The following is a 16,665-nucleotide window of genomic DNA, read 5'->3' as shown; positions in this document are numbered from 1 at the left end:
ATTTTTTTTTATAATGATAACACTTCTTAATAAAATGCACCATACATTGGCATACTTATCTAACAAGAAAAAAAAATTAATTTTTCAATCTGTTTATTAATTATTAATTATATTAATAATATAAAATTTTATCACATTAATTATAAAAAAAATATTTATGTTTTATTTTTTTAATAGGCAGATGACATATTGAAAGACAAGTGGCAGATCATTCACTTGTGCAGTACAAAAACCACGACGAAGCGATGCTAGCACGCAGATTTCAATCATGCAAGTACAAAAACAACTCATTCGGAATTTCCAAAGTCTATTGGGGGTAAAATAGGAATAGAAAATATCCTCTCACCTGCCATTCCCTTCCCTGCCCCCACCACCCTCCTCCACCAGCAACTTTGCTTAAAAAAATTGGTCTCGTCCATCTCCCTCCTCGGGAGAAAGTCCTCCTTTCTTGGCTCCTCTTTATATCTCTGCTCTGGTTTCCTCTCGTTCTTACTTTGTGTTTACTTTTCTTTTCTGTTTTTTCCCATCTGCTCTCGGTAGTCGGTACCTGGTCTACAATGGCGTCGAGTCTGAGAGACCTACAGCTCACCCAGGTCGCCGGCGACGGAGGCAGGATCGTCGCCGGTAAATATTCCGATGAACTCGAGGACGTGAGGCTCCTAGATTCATACGAGGATGACAATAGTTTCACTAGAATTGAGGCGGGAATGAGGAGGGTTCAGGTCGGCGTCTCCGGGATGACTTGCGCTGCTTGCTCGAATTCCGTCGAGGCAGCTTTAAAAAGCGTCAATGGGGTTTTGATGGCCTCAGTTGCCTTGCTTCAGAACAAGGCTGATGTGGTTTTTGATCCCATGTTGATTAAGGTTAGTCTTAGTTCGGAATTCCCATGTTCGCTTTGTGGTTTAGTTGGAATGTTAGAAGTGCTAAATTGGTAAACTTCGCCAACTTTGAGCTTTCTGTGCTGGCTATGGTGTTTTGGACTGTGGTTCAGCGAAAGTGGTTGCTTGTTTTTTGAGATTTATGCGGAGTCTTATAAGTTTGTCATCACTTTCTGTTTCTGGTGAATTGGATCATGGGTTTGTGTTACTTATGAAACTTTGTGCAGTATGGACTTGTCATCGGGATTCGAACTCTAGGTTGGTATTTGTAGATAGTTTGTGGAATTTCATCTTCATTTGTGCTTTGTTCATCATGTTTAATCGAATTTAGTTTGCAGCTTTGGTTGAACTAAATAACGATGAAATGTTTGATTTTCTTTCGTTTAATGTTTGTGGGTCTTAGTAAATGTTTTTCTTCATTTATTGGTGGTGGTAACTTAAGATATTCGCGACCTTATAAAAAATGAAAAATAACATTAAGATATTCGTCACTATATGCTGAACGTAATTGGTTAATCTACGGGTTTGAATTGCAGCTTTTGTCATTTTTAGTAATTATGGACTATAAATAGTTATGGGTTTGTTTATCGGTGGAATGCATGGTTCTAAGCTTTACTTCTTTCAAATTTTTCTTTTTAGGATGCAGTTACTATAATTGAGTAGACTTAACTGGGTGTTGTTCATTGTTGTGATGATGAGTTTTTTTACTTTTAATGAAACCATGTATTATTATGCTTGATCTACTTTAGAATAATGAGAATAACTTGTGTGTGTGTGTGTATAAGGTCTCTCTCTTTCATGGGTTGTTTTTCAATGTACCCCGGAGATGGTGGTTTTTCTTTTGTTGGAATTCAATCATGACTGGCATTAGGCTAAAGAGACAGAGTAACCAACAGACCTGCTTTATTGAGTTCTCTACAACTGTTGGTGTTTCATCTTTCTCTATCATATACACACGGATTTTCAGTTCATATACGTTTGATTTTTCTCATAGTTCTGTGTCTTGCAAGGGCATTTAATGTTCACGCATTGATCAGTTGAAAAGGGATTGAGATATTTGAGACAATTATTGGAAATTGTGGGTTTTTCTTTTATAATACAGTAACTGTGAAAAGCAGAATAGAGGGGTGCAACTCTAGTAAATGGTAAGCATACAAGAAAAACACCCAAAGAAAACGGGATTATTATATCAAAGATATTTTTAAAACTCCACCAGGTGTCTAACTAACTATAAACAACGCCTAGTGGATAGGTGCCTGTCACCCTGCCTTTTAGCTGCCACTGGATACGACCAAACTTTGTGTGTTCAAACTTGGGAGAGATACTGGACCAGTTTGGCCAGAAGGCCAGTGACTTAAAAGGAACTTCTATCCAAGAGGACAAGAATTGATGAAGTGTTATGAGTTCTAGATGGCATGAGAAAAATTATAGACCACAAGTATTAGTTTTAACACTTTTGGTAACTGTTGCTGTCAGTTCCCTTTAGAGTTTCTGTGCAACCATTTGAAATTCCTAATCGTATTCCTTTGTCTGACCGCATGTAGGGATACCTTGCAAAGTAGTTTATATCTGCCTACTTGGTACTGAGAACCTTGGATTTTATACATGCTGAAGCATTTCTTGACTTGTTTTAATTTAGGATGAAGACATCAAGAATGCAATTGAGGATGCAGGCTTTGAGGCAGAGATCCTACCTGAACCCAGCACTTTTGGGACAAAGCCACAGGGAACCCTGCTAGGGCAGTTCACAATCGGAGGTATGACTTGTGCAGCATGTGTAAACTCCGTTGAAGGTATTTTAAGAAATCTACATGGTGTTAAAAAGGCAGTAGTTGCCTTGGCCACTTCCTTAGGAGAAGTTGAATATGATCCTACCGTCATTAGTAAGGATGATATTGTCAATGCCATTGAAGATGCTGGTTTTGAAGCTTCACTTGTACAGAGCAGTGAGCAGGACAAAATCATATTGGGGGTTACTGGCATATACAATGAGATGGATGTACAGCTTTTAGAAGGCATTCTTAGCCACTTCAAAGGAGTGAGACAATTTCATTTTGAAAGAATATCAAAAGAAGTGGAAGTTGTCTTTGATCCTGAAGTTGTCAGTTCTAGATCATTAGTTGATGGGATTGAAGGAGGATCCAATGGAATGTTTAAGTTAAACGTAAAAAGCCCTTATGCAAGAATGACTTCCAAAGATGTTGAAGAAGCCTCAAAAATGTTTCAGCTTTTCACCTCCAGTTTGTTTCTGAGTGTAAGTATTCTCTTTTCTTGTCATGATTCAGGGTATTGAATATCTATTAGATATATTTGCGTATATGTTTTGCTTTCTTTAAGTTGTCTGTCTTTCAACTGATATTTACAAAATAAGTCCGTTTGTGCATGTGTGTGTTTGTGTGTCTATGAACTTTGCTTCCTGTAACGTATGTGTCTTTTTCCTGATAGTTACAGTATAAGTTCAATGTAAACTTAGTCATGATGTCTGAAGATGGTTTCTCTCGAGTCCATGCCATTTATCAGGCTAAGTTGAGTTGTGCCTTTTGACGTATTGCAATCATATCCCAATGTAAGGTTTCTGATAACATAATGGTATTGTTTTGGAAATAAAAAAGTTGATGAGTTGATATGAATGTTTTACTTGAATTGCAATGCATCAGACACCCCTGGAGTTGGTAGTTGTGGAGTGTGAGAAGGTGAAAATCTAATTTAATGTAAAATGATACAGACTCATCCTTTGATTGGTTCACAAAATGATTTTGTAGCCCATTTAGACACCGATTTGATAGTAGTAGTTATTCTTACCTTTTAAATTAATCATTCCCTTGTGATACTTTGGCTCCAGATTCCTGTCTTTCTCATAAGGGTAGTTTGTCCTCACATACCAATGGTGTATTCCTTGTTGCTTTGGCGATGTGGGCCCTTCCAAATGGGGGATTGGTTGAAGTGGGCATTGGTGAGTCTTGTCCAATTTGTTGTCGGAAAGCGCTTCTACATTGCAGCTGCCAGAGCTCTTCGAAATGGTTCAACTAACATGGATGTTTTGGTTGCATTGGGAACTTCTGCCTCTTACTTCTACTCTGTATATGCTCTTCTATATGGTGCAGTGACTGGATTTTGGTCTCCAACGTACTTTGAAACAAGTGCAATGCTGATAACATTTGTATTGTTGGGGAAATATTTGGAGTGTCTTGCCAAAGGAAAAACGTCAGATGCAATCAAGAAGTTAGTGGAACTTGCACCGGCAACAGCAATGTTGCTTGTCAAAGACAAAGGTTTGTATGCATGTGTTTTCCTTTTGTTTTAATTTTTAATTTTATTTTTAATTTTTTAATTTTTTGTTGTTGTTGTTTTGATTTAACAAAGGCTATAGGTATTTTTGGGGCTTAACTCAACGGAATGGTTGAAGCCTTGATGTTTTAGTGAAACTTCAAAATATAAATGTATTTTATCTTCTTTTTTTTCCCAATTCTTGATTAGGATCCAAAGTTTTTCCAATTTTTTTTTGATAAGTAGAAGGCCATAAACCGTAATGAATGACAAAAGCTGATTCCAAAATTTAATTGAACAATCTCAATAACTAATTGGTTTAATATTTTTGGATTTTAGGTGGGAAGTGTATTGGAGAAAGGGAAATAGATGCTTTGCTCATTCAGCCTGGTGATACGTTAAAAGTTCTTCCTGGAGCAAAGGTTCCTGCCGATGGTGTAGTTGTATGGGGTTCAAGTTATGTTAATGAGAGTATGGTAACTGGTGAATCCATACCTGTTTTAAAGGAAGCCAATTCATTAGTTATTGGAGGCACAATAAATTTACATGGTGCCCTTAACATACAAGCTACTAAAGTAGGAGGCGATGCAGTTTTAAGCCAGATAATTAGTTTGGTTGAGACAGCCCAGATGTCGAAAGCTCCTATTCAGAAGTTTGCTGATTTTGTAAGTATTCTCAGTATAGTTTGAGTCTAATCTTATCATGCTTTCTATGTTTATGCTATATATAGGTGTTATTTGAATATATTCTTTTCATGCTTTCCTGCTTTGAAATGAAGGAAAGAAATATTGCGTTTCACTGTTGCCTGAGAAGTATAATTTCTGTGCTTAACTGGCTGTAATTGATTCATTCCATTGTAGCTTGGTAAGTGGCAATGATTGAATAACTAGTTTATGCTTATTGCACTGCCAACCTATCAATTTTTACGTTCACAATATAGATTTAAGACTATACTCTTTGTCTATTGTTATAAATTGGAGTTTCAGTTATATATATAGTCAGAATAAATTACAAAAACCCTCACAAACTATCACTATAGTCTCAAACACACCCATAAGCACTGACTTATGATGACTCACTTCCCAAATCAAACTTTTTGTTGTATTTCTGTGCAAGCCTTTTACCTGATTGGATCAGCTATCGTGATGCCTTTTTACCTCATGAAAAGTTCTTCTTATATAAATACCTAATTCACACATTATGGATTTATGCTTTTTTCCTGATTTTTATGAGTTCCTATATTTCCTCGTGTTTTTTCTGCAATCAGTTCTTGTTTTAGTTTCAAAATTATAGATTGATCTGATTATATATATGTGTATATATAGAATGCTTGGAATCAAGTACAAGTTCTATCTTAATTGTCTTTGTTCATGCAGGTAGCGAGCATATTTGTTCCTACAGTTGTTGCTATGGCATTGTTAACATTATTGGGTTGGTAAGTTCATATTTCTTTGGGCATACAACCAGGCACCTGCACATTGTAATTTTGATCCATATAGTTTACATGGTTGTGCCTCCTTTTTATTAAAAACTTTCTTCTGTTGATCATCTCTAGGTATATTGCTGGAGCTCTTGGAGCCTATCCAGAACGATGGCTACCAGAAAATGGAAATTACTTTGTATTTGCCCTCATGTTTTCAATATCAGTTGTGGTTATTGCATGCCCATGTGCTCTTGGGCTGGCAACGCCAACTGCTGTCATGGTTGCGACGGGGGTTGGGGCTAATAATGGTGTGCTGATAAAAGGTGGAGATGCTTTGGAAAGGGCTCAAAAGATTGAGTATGTGATCTTTGATAAAACGGGTACCCTAACCCAGGGAAAAGCCACGGTTACAACAGCAAGAGTTTTTGTAGGAATGGATCTTGGAGAATTCCTTCGATTGGTGGCCTCTGCAGAGGTGACTTCTAAGCTTCTAATATGTTTTACATGCTTTACCTCGAAACTGAGACTTCTCTCGTTTGATCTTCCCATTTTTGGTCCAAATGTGGCACCTTAGGAAGGTCCAAGGAGGACATCATAACATCACAACGATATAAAAAAAAAGTAGTATTGCAACTATATTTACCCCTGAGAAACATTGAGCTTTCTTTTCCATTCTGAATCATGTTTTGCCATTGCAGATGAACTGCTTAAATGAGCAGCAGAAGATGCATACATTTATATCTCCTAGTTACATTGAGTAATTTTATTTTATTTTTTTGTGGGAGGAGAGGGATGAAGAAAGTCATCAAAACATTAAGCAGTACAATTACAACAGAACCAATCTTTATTTATTTATTTTCCTCCTGGCTTAGGCTAGCAGTGAGCACCCATTGGCTAAAGCAATAGTGGAATATGCACGTCATTTCCATTTCTTTGACGAGCCTTCTGCTATCAAGGATGCTGAAAACAATAGCAAAGAGTCAATTTCTGGATGGCTTTTTGATGTGTCAGAGTTCTATGCTCTGCCAGGAAGAGGTGTCCATTGCTTTATAAATGGGAAACGGATTGTGGTGAGTTTCTTTACATTGAGATATGCATCTGTTCCAATTTCAAATATGCTTCATAATTTTGCTCATTGGGGAGGAATATCCTTAACAGGTTGGAAACCGGAAGCTAATAACTGAAAGTGGAATGGCTATTACAACTGATGTGGAAAATTTTGTAGTAGAGCTGGAAGAAAGTGCCAGGACAGGAATACTGGTTGCATACGACAATAGCTTGATTGGTGTTATAGGAGTTGCAGACCCACTAAAGAGAGAAGCCGCTGTGGTTGTAGAGGGCCTTGGGAAAATGGGCGTCAGGACTGTCATGGTCACGGGGGACAACTGGAGAACAGCTAGAGCGGTTGCTAAAGAGGTCTGTATGTAGTTTTTATTTCTTAGTAAATTAATCCACCACCGGCTTTGTGTTTGATAAAACACTTAGTACTTTGAATTATAATATTAAGGCAAGTGTCAACTTACTTTTTTAAGGGTCCCAATAAAGTTCGACTCTAAATAATGTAAATTTTCTGTATATGATAGCAGAAATGTTTTCTTGTTAATTTCCATATAAAATCTATGTTTGGGACTTAATATCAAACGGTATAGTTTTAATATTGATCCAATTTCATTGGGTTAGCATGCTCTCTTTTGTGATCCTAGATGAACCTCATATCATGTACTTTTTTGGTAAGTACTAAATTTTTGGGATGCAAATTGATATCAAAATGTCAAATATGAAAAAAGAAAAACCATTTATGCTGGGCAGGTTGGCATTCAAGATGTAAGGGCAGAGGTAATGCCAGCAGGAAAAGCTGATGTTGTCCGATCATTTCAAAAAGATGGCAGCATAGTTGCAATGGTGGGTGATGGTATCAATGACTCCCCTGCTCTAGCTGCTGCTGATGTTGGTATGGCAATTGGAGCCGGGACAGATATTGCCATAGAAGCTGCTGATTATGTACTGATGAGAAACAACTTGGAAGACGTAATCACAGCCATTGATATATCAAGGAAGACCTTTGCACGAATTAGATTGAATTATATGTTTGCCATGGGCTACAACGTGGTTGCAATCCCTATTGCTGCTGGGGTTTTCTTTCCTTCTTTGGGTATAATGTTACCACCATGGGCGGCCGGTGCATGCATGGCTCTATCATCTGTAAGTGTAGTATGCTCTTCTTTGCTTCTTAGGAGATATAAAAAGCCCAGACTTACAACAATACTAGAAATCACTGTAGAGTAGAAAGAAAAATTTGAGAAACTAGGTTCGACTTCATAAGAAGATATGATGGGTGTGAATCCAGTTTGATGTCCCAATTTTGTGTATTTCTGTTTCTTTTACAGTGGGGATGTACATTTTGCACTCCATTCTTTGTAAATGCCACTCCTATAATAATTTCTCAATGCTTCTTTCTGTCTTAGTTTCAGTCTTTTCCCTTCATTGTTATTTTTTTTTTATTCAATGAAGAGGATTATGTTCTCTCTTCTTACGTGCCCACGACGTCTGATAATTAAAGAAAATGTTCAAAAGAAAATGAACATATGCGAAACAGACACTTAGAGGAAACTCAGGTGGAAGTACTTGAAATTTTTTTCTCTCTTTGTTGCTTTGGGATAAGGCTATTGTATCAAAGGGGTAAACTTGAATGACTTTTATGCTTCTTTTTCTTGTTCTGAGGCTGTAAATAGGTATTTTTCTCTTATATGGTATGGTGACTTTCATGAAGCCCTCTCCAATTTTTTGTTATAGGTTTTATGTAAAGAGATATTCTATTCAGCAGTCCTATATTACATACCTGTCAAATAGAAGAATTCTTTTATATTTTTCTCTTCAGCGGGTGTGTGGTGTAAAAAGCTACTGAGAGTAAAATTTTTCTTTTGCAAAAAGCTGGTGCTCGTGCTGCAAATATTATATTCCCTTGGGGTTTGAAATTGAATTTCCAATTTTGCATGTACTCTTAGAAAAAAAAAAAAAAGTTTGGTTGGTTCCACTTTTCTCGATCAATGATGGTAGAATGTGAATTGTGGCAAATGGTCAGATCAACCCATGTTCCCTATGATCAATCAAAGGCACTTCATTACTTTTGGAAGAATAGTCAAAACTTTGGAATGGTCCATTGGTCAAAACTTCAAAAACAAGAGAAACAAATGTGGTTGGTCAAGAATTCCTTAGTCAGAATCTCTTCGGAAGATTATGTACGTTTTCTTTATGCTAATTAATGATGGTCGTTTACGCTTGCATACTTTGACCCAAATATCATCACCTTCTACCTCTTAGCCATCGTCATAAAATAGTAAATATTACATAACCATTTTGAAAAAAAAAAAAGAAATTTATTATTAAAAAATTAATTATTTTTATGTAAATTCTGTATTTACAATTTTTTTTAAAGAATCAAGGGCCTGGATCATTTGATATTGGATATCACGTGGATTGGATCATTTAATTTAACGACGACGTTTTGGGAGCACGACTTGCGGTCAAAGCCCACGTGCAATATACTTTATAAACTATAAATACATTCGTCATTTTTTTTTTTTTTTGGCAGAATGCATTCGTCATATTGGTTGAAGGGTCCCGCCTAATTTCTCAATAGACCCATGAACCATATCATTGACCCGGCATTACCATTTATATTTTATTTTTTGGTTATTATATTTTTAATTCTGCGTGTAGAACACATTATTCATAATATTTAAATGATAAAATTTAATTTATAAATCAAGTTTTAAAATTTATTTTTTAAATCAAATTATACGGCTATGTAAATATTTTACTATATATGCGATCTACATACCGATTTAATAATAGAATTTTTATTTTTTTATTGGAAGTATGTAAGTTGAAGACATCTTATAAAAATAAATTTATAAACTGATATTGTTTAATGTAATACATAGGATCGTCTACTTTACATCAAAAAATTATTTTATAATTGGACATATCCCATCAAATTATATCAATTTATAAATTTATTTTTATAAAGACGATAATTTTGAAAATCAAATTATGTACACGTCTCCTTGTTTGTTTCTTTCTCATGTAAAGAGAAATCAATCAATATCATTTATATGCTTTTTCATGGAGTCTGATTGTAAATATGTGCAGCACTGCGATGGCTTGGGACTTTCTGTATTTTTCTTTCCATATGGTTTCATCGTAGGACAAATCTTTCACCCCTCACTTTTGAAAACATCAATTAATAATTAAACCATTGTCTTTGTGTTCACACGAGGTAAGGTTTCGTCCAAAATGGAGATGCTTGCTTCCAATATTAATTATGCAGTCTACATGAGCTAAGCCATTTGATCACGGAGGTAGATTAAAAATCTTTTAAATTTTTTTAATTGAAGTATAAGATTTAGAGTAAAAGAGAGATAGACACATCAAATGAATCTCATAACATTTATAACTCATATTCGGTATAAATTTATGATCAGATAGTTAGCACTTAGCATAATTACATACTCATGATTAATGGAGTCCCATTTTATATGTCTATTTCTCACTCACTCAAAAAAAAAAATTATGAGAACTAAATCCCACAAAACTAAGTACTTAAGCCCTTTCTAGAACTTAAATTCAACTGAGATTAACTCAGTTTAATCAAATTTTAAGTCAAGTCTAACATCTGAACACTAAATTCTTAAATTATTGAACTCATCTCAATTCAAAATCTCTTTATATGTAGGACTCGTAACTTTTTTTACTTCAACACTTTTTCACAAGTGGAACTCGTAACATTTTTCAAAATTTTCATAAATACATTTAAACTCATTTTAAGTGGGCTTTATAAATCTCATTTCACAATCTAAACTCACTAATATTTATAAAAATTCAATTCAATTCAATATTTAAATAGAGGTTAAGTGTAGAAAAACCAATTAATTTAAGTTTGGGTGGACCAAAATATATATGGCTAGAAAATCCATAAGAACAGTATATATGTATATACTGTTTTATCATAGGGCCACAAAAATCATTAAAAATATAAAAGCATGCATGTATGTATGATGCTTAGCTGAAGCATATTAATTAAGGTACATACCCTTCATGCTGATCTCAGGTTAGACGTACGTACGTACGTCATGTAGGGAGAGATTAATTAGGAGTGGAACGCCAGATGTTGTTATTAATGTCAGCTTATAAATTTAAGTAATAATTTGGACATTTTTTAGACAACTTCTTTATAAAAGGGTGACTTATGTGAATAGGTAGCTGAAGTCATCTGCTTAATTAATTAGCTTTGAACCGTCGACTTTGTTATATATTCAGGATTAATTTATTATTTTTTCTTTGTAGCTGATTGAATTGCAGGTCATGACATGTGTTATAGATAAAAGTTATACGAGTAATGTTACGTACAGTCATTTTTATGTATTTTCTATATATTTTATTGATATAATTAGTTATATTAATTTTTTTAATACATAACTAATTATATCAGTAGAGTACATAAAAGAGTATGTAAAAATAACTACACATAAAATTTTTGAATCAATACTAATTAGGTTTAGCCGATTGAATAGCCGGTAGTACTACTGTTGGTTTTTTACGGTATTATTAGGGGTGAAAACCGAACCGAGATGTGCAAATAATGTAAATCTTGATCGAAACCAGCTGTTGAAATGAAAGAAAACCATTTACATCAGTTTTGGCGTCACTCCGATTGGTTTGTCGGCATCTTCAATAGCGATGGAGGCTATTTTCAGGTAATAATGCTGTAGTGACTGGGTCAAAGACTTAAGGGAGACGATGTCGAGAGGTGCGATTTGAGAGTGAGAGAAGCCCTGCATGGCTGCGTGCGTCGTGAGAGAGAGAGAGAGAGAGAGAGAGAGAGAGAGAGAGAGAGAGAGAGAGAGAGAGAGAGAGAGAGAGAGAGAGAGAGAGAGAGAGATGATTCAGAAGAAAACTAAGGAACTGAGAAGAAGAATCGATGAAGAAGAAAGATGTGTGACATCGACTTTAAACCCCAGAGTGAAATGACACATTTTCATTTACTTTTCTTTTTTAACTTCTGATATTAAACGACTCAAAACCAATGTCGTTTAAGTAAGGTATAAATCAAAAATATATATAACTTATTACATCGGCCTGTTCAGCAGTTTAAATCAGGGTCAAATCGCTGCTGAACTGACATAGGTTGCTTTTGAAGAAATTCTACCTACGCCGACCGGTTCACCGGCGGTTCCTGCCGATTCCTAACGTGACTGGTCAGTTCTCATCGGTGACGGTCGATGGCGTCAGTTTCTGTACATTCTTAACTATCATTGCAGGTAATTAATTACTGAAATTAAATTTCTGTAAAAAAGAAAATAAAGATATATAAATATTAGATGAGAATGGGATTTAATTGGTGAGAAATGGAGAATATTGTAGATTTATATTGATTAATCATTATATTGTAGCTAATAATTAATTCCGGCCACCAAATGGGAAATTGCAAAGACCCATGATTAATGTATGGTACCGATGATCATCTTCATTAATGAGTTTAACTCTAAATTTGGTGCGTTATTGGAAGACCTAGCAAATGGTTGACCAAGCGACGTGACCGTTTGACTGGTGTAATTATGATCGATGTAACTTGACTGGAGACCAGTCAATCGATCTAGCAAGATAATACAAGATCGAACACGACACCAGGACAAAAGAATATTGATGACCGCGGGAGACACCTTAATTGCTTGCACGGTTTCTACACTTGGATTGATGCTTTCGTTTTTAGGTCCCATGTCATTAACATATTGACTGGTACCTCTAAGAGCAAGTCCAAAATTTGATTAATTAAAAATTGAGGTTTTGGCTATTAGAGAGGACCATCCCTCCTAGAGTCAAAATAAATATAATATAATCTTAGATATCTTAATAATAATATTTTTTTTAATTTTTTTATTATATATTTTGTAAATACATTCTATATATTAATTAATAACTTAATATTTACTTAAAATTATTAATTTCCAACTATATTTTTCTTTTACTTAATTATCCAACAAACACATTTTATCAATCCTTCTAACACCTAACAATCACATATATAATTTTTGCGTTAGATTGGATTTAAGTCCCAAATTGGTCTCATTATTTTATATATGCTATTTGCACGAGGTGTTGAATAAAATTTCTACCCCTAAATCCATATCCGAGCAACTCAGAAAATTGAAGGAGCAGCAGACGTTGGGAATATTTTGAGTAAAATATTATTTTAGAAATGAACAGTAACTGACCAAATTTAGAGAAAGGAATGACTTTATTGTAGCTTAAAAGTGGAGTATTTATATATATCTCTCTCGCAATGTATGCGCGGAGATGACAGATACTTAAATATGTCATGCAGTAAATATGACTAAAGACAACAAAAGTTAAGACGAAAAATAGAATATATATATATATATATATATATATATATATATTATAAAATATGTGGATAATTTATAAGAAATACTTGATTCAAGTAAAACTGAAGGGGTTGGTGGATCGAGCTACCTAATCTAAGATCATATATTAATTTTTGGATACGTACTGATCATCTAAAGTCTAAACATGAGAAACTATATATTATACTCATTAATTCAAGTAAAGAAACACATGACATGCATGCATGTTTGGTGATGGCATATGTGGCACTTGAGCGATCGAAAACTCGAGTCTCGATGGAGATAGAGATCGACACGGGCACGGCGGGTGTGAAAGCAGTACACATCAGAGGTGAGTACAGAGAGTGTTTCTTTATTATTCTAAATATGAATATTATTTATGTATTTATTTAATTATAATTTTTTAATAACTTTTTGACCAAATAAGGGGAACAAAGACCATCACACAAGACTCCAAAATATATAACCCCGATAGGTGCTAGGAATCTAGAACCAAGCAGCTTCATTCAATATTCTAGTCTATTATAAATGCATTATGATGACCTCGTTGATATTAACACATGTTACTTCCTGGAAGCACACCGCATGCTTTGCCACCAAGGGATCTCTCGCTACTCTCTATCCCTCTCAAGGAATGGTCAAAGATTTCACATGCATGTTTGTTTTACTTTGACGAAAAACAGCCGCTACTACTGCTATAAGTGGAGTTCTAAGCTGGAATTAGATCAGAATTATATGATCGGTACCACCCAAAAAAGCATGGATAACATGACAATCCGGCCTCCAGCAGCTAGTTCTAATGATCAATGGATGCCGTTAATTGATCATCATGATCACCATGCCACTGAAGGGCAGCCAGCGTCGGAGCTCATGACCGGTGGCACAACTGACACCATTATCAGCTCAAGCAATAGTACTCCAGTAGTACTACCGTTGACTACCCCAAAGGGTTGCAGTAGTACTGGATCGAAACCAATCCGAAGGAGGTCTAGGGCGTCCAAGAGAACACCCACAACACTGCTCAATGCTAACACAGGTAATTTTCGAGCCCTGGTGCAACATTATACCGGTTGTCCAAGCCCTGCGGCGGCCGGCACCATCTCGTTTGGGAACCGGAAAGAACCGGTCAACTTGGACTTTGGAAGAGGCGGATCATCAGAAGTAGAAAACCAACGAATTAAAACTTCATCATTAATGGCACTTTTTGGTAACAGTAATTATCATTCTCTTCAACAATATCCTGATCATTTTCAGTCTCAAGGCCAGCATCGTCTAGCAGAGTATAATCAAAGCCGCCATGATCAACAGCAACAACTGCTACTGCAGGAGCAGCAGCAAAGTATGTATTCAATTAGCAATAATATTTCTGGGGATGTTTTTGTTTCGGCATCCAGCAACGTCGTCGTCCCTAGACCAAACGTGGAGATTTCTGACGGGTTTGCAAGATTGGATGACGATAACATTTCTTTTGATCATGAACTAGCTATGAATTCTTTTTCCACTGGTTTTAAGAATTATCATGGTGGTTTCTTTTAGAAATTAGAGGATTATAAGATCATTATAAGAATTAGTATATTTTTTTTTTCTTTTTTTGCTTTATCAGAATAATCTTCGATCATTGATCATCGATCTCAGATGTACGTGCAAATTATATATTGTTCATCTTAATCCCATATATATAGTATGAATGCTATCATGAAATCTCATGATGATCATGTACTAGATCGATCTCTAGCTACGTGTGTCGACAAACATAGTAGAAGCTGTCTGTTTGGTACTTGCTTATAACTGATATGTTTCTTTGTTAAAGTTGTTTTGTTTTGTTTTTCTTTTGAAGGCGGGAGCACGTACTTCTCTTTTCTTCTGATCTCTAGACATCTTGTTTTGTTCCAAATTACACGCTTTAGTTAGGAAGATGTGGGTACTAACGAACTCAATTAGCTAAATTAATTGTTGGTTGCTCTTTGGAACATTAATTTTAAGCATCCAATTAAATATCCGCACGTACAATCATCTTCGTCTAAAGCTTTATATATATGTTTTGTACAATGACACACCTATATATATATATATATATGCTGGTTGTTCTTAATTAATTTGAAAATGAGTGGCTAATTCAGGTTTTAATTTGGTCCCAAATAATATTGAAGAGTTATATATATTATATGGTATGTAGTAATTAACTTATATCTGATCACTCGCATCATCTCACTGTTTTGATATGTGGTTATTCATTAACGCGCGTCATTGATTTTTTTTTTTGTTGAAAAAATAAAAATTTATACAAGTGTTATAAGCATTAATGTCTCATCTGAACAATAAAATAGGAATTAATAAACGAGAGTATAATACGTAACAATTTTTAATAATAATTATTGCATACAATTTCATGTTATGCACCTACACGTGTTCTTTTTTAATCACAAATTAAAACCAAAATCAAAGCAATACAAGAGAAGCCTTTTTTTCATACATAATTCGATATTCGGTACACACACACTATATATATATATGTTATATAGGTATTTGGTGTCGTTAATAAAATTCTGGGACGGGGTTTCGTCACTATTGGTATGGCACTGTGGTCAATGCATGTGATTGACCTCAGTACGTACTGAGATAAGCTAGGGGGCAGGCACCGATTCAAGGGCAAAAAGATGGAGGTTCCAAGAGATCCGTCAATGGCCCACTAATCTCGGAATATCTGCTTTATCCAAAGATTGTCTTTGGACTAGGGTACGGATAATAACTACTGAGTCAAAACAACATGCAAAGCCAGCTTGTCAATACAGAAAAATAGAAACACAAAATAGAATTAGGTAGATAAAATGATAAAAGGATGAAATGGAAACACAAAATAAAAATAGAAATTACACGTAAAATTGATAAAATAATGACACTCTCATGAGGGTATTTATCCTACAAATTAGTGATAGATAGAGAGAATTAAGTGAGTTAAATTGTATATCAATAATTCCTATTTATAGGTCATTATGTATTAGTTAGCAAATAGCACAACTATTAGTAACTCAATGGTTGGCAAATGATACAATTTTAAGAAGTGATACAACATTTTGATTAAATTAAAAGATTGTGTCTTTTAACACTTCATTAGTCACATAATCCAAAAGGTTATGCCTTTTAACATTTCTTTAAACATCACCCCTTATGGAAACCATCACCATGAAGAGGGTGTCATTCTAAAGGAAATATCGTTTGGTAATCACACATCTTAGAATTACATCTTCCACTTGATTATACAAAACGGTGATGATCCAGTAGAGTAAAATTACCTATGTACCAATATGAGCTTTCCACTACTCAACTCTCATCTGCATACTCTAGCATATCGGCATCAAAACATGACAAGCCTCTACGTGTACAAGTTTTTGTCATTATCTTATCTAACCACACCCTTCATTATAGAAAAATGGGCCATATTGGTACCACTGTAGAAAAATAGAGAAACAAAATGGATGAAATTGAACGTAAAATTGACAAAATGATGACACTCCTATAAAGGTATTTGTCCCACAAGTTGGTGATAGACAAAGGGAATTAAGTGAGTTAAATTGTGCACCTATAACCCCTATTTATAGGCCACCATACACTGGTTGGCAAATAGCACAACTATTGATAACTCAACGGTTGGCAAATGACACAACATTAAGAA

The 16,665-nt window shown here is 35.0% G+C and overlaps 1 protein-coding gene across 1 annotated transcript; it reads left to right on the top strand.

Moving 5' to 3' along the window:
- Positions 1-357: 357 nt before the first annotated feature.
- Positions 358-8,032, top strand: LOC122279208 (copper-transporting ATPase RAN1-like). The gene is made up of 9 exons (XM_043089639.1): positions 358-863; positions 2,518-3,132; positions 3,721-4,150; positions 4,485-4,810; positions 5,522-5,580; positions 5,701-6,043; positions 6,441-6,638; positions 6,727-6,984; positions 7,378-8,032. Exons 1-9 carry the CDS (start codon positions 558-560, stop codon positions 7,852-7,854), a joined length of 3,012 nt encoding a protein of 1,003 aa, XP_042945573.1. The 5' UTR covers positions 358-557; the 3' UTR covers positions 7,855-8,032.
- Positions 8,033-16,665: the final 8,633 nt, after the last annotated feature.

The sequence above is a fragment of the Carya illinoinensis genome, chromosome 10 (genome assembly GCF_018687715.1).
Source record: "Carya illinoinensis cultivar Pawnee chromosome 10, C.illinoinensisPawnee_v1, whole genome shotgun sequence".
In the NCBI taxonomy this organism is placed as follows: Eukaryota; Viridiplantae; Streptophyta; class Magnoliopsida; order Fagales; family Juglandaceae; genus Carya; species Carya illinoinensis.
Note: the sequence above shows the minus strand (reverse complement) of the source record. Positions and strands in the feature narration are given on the sequence as shown.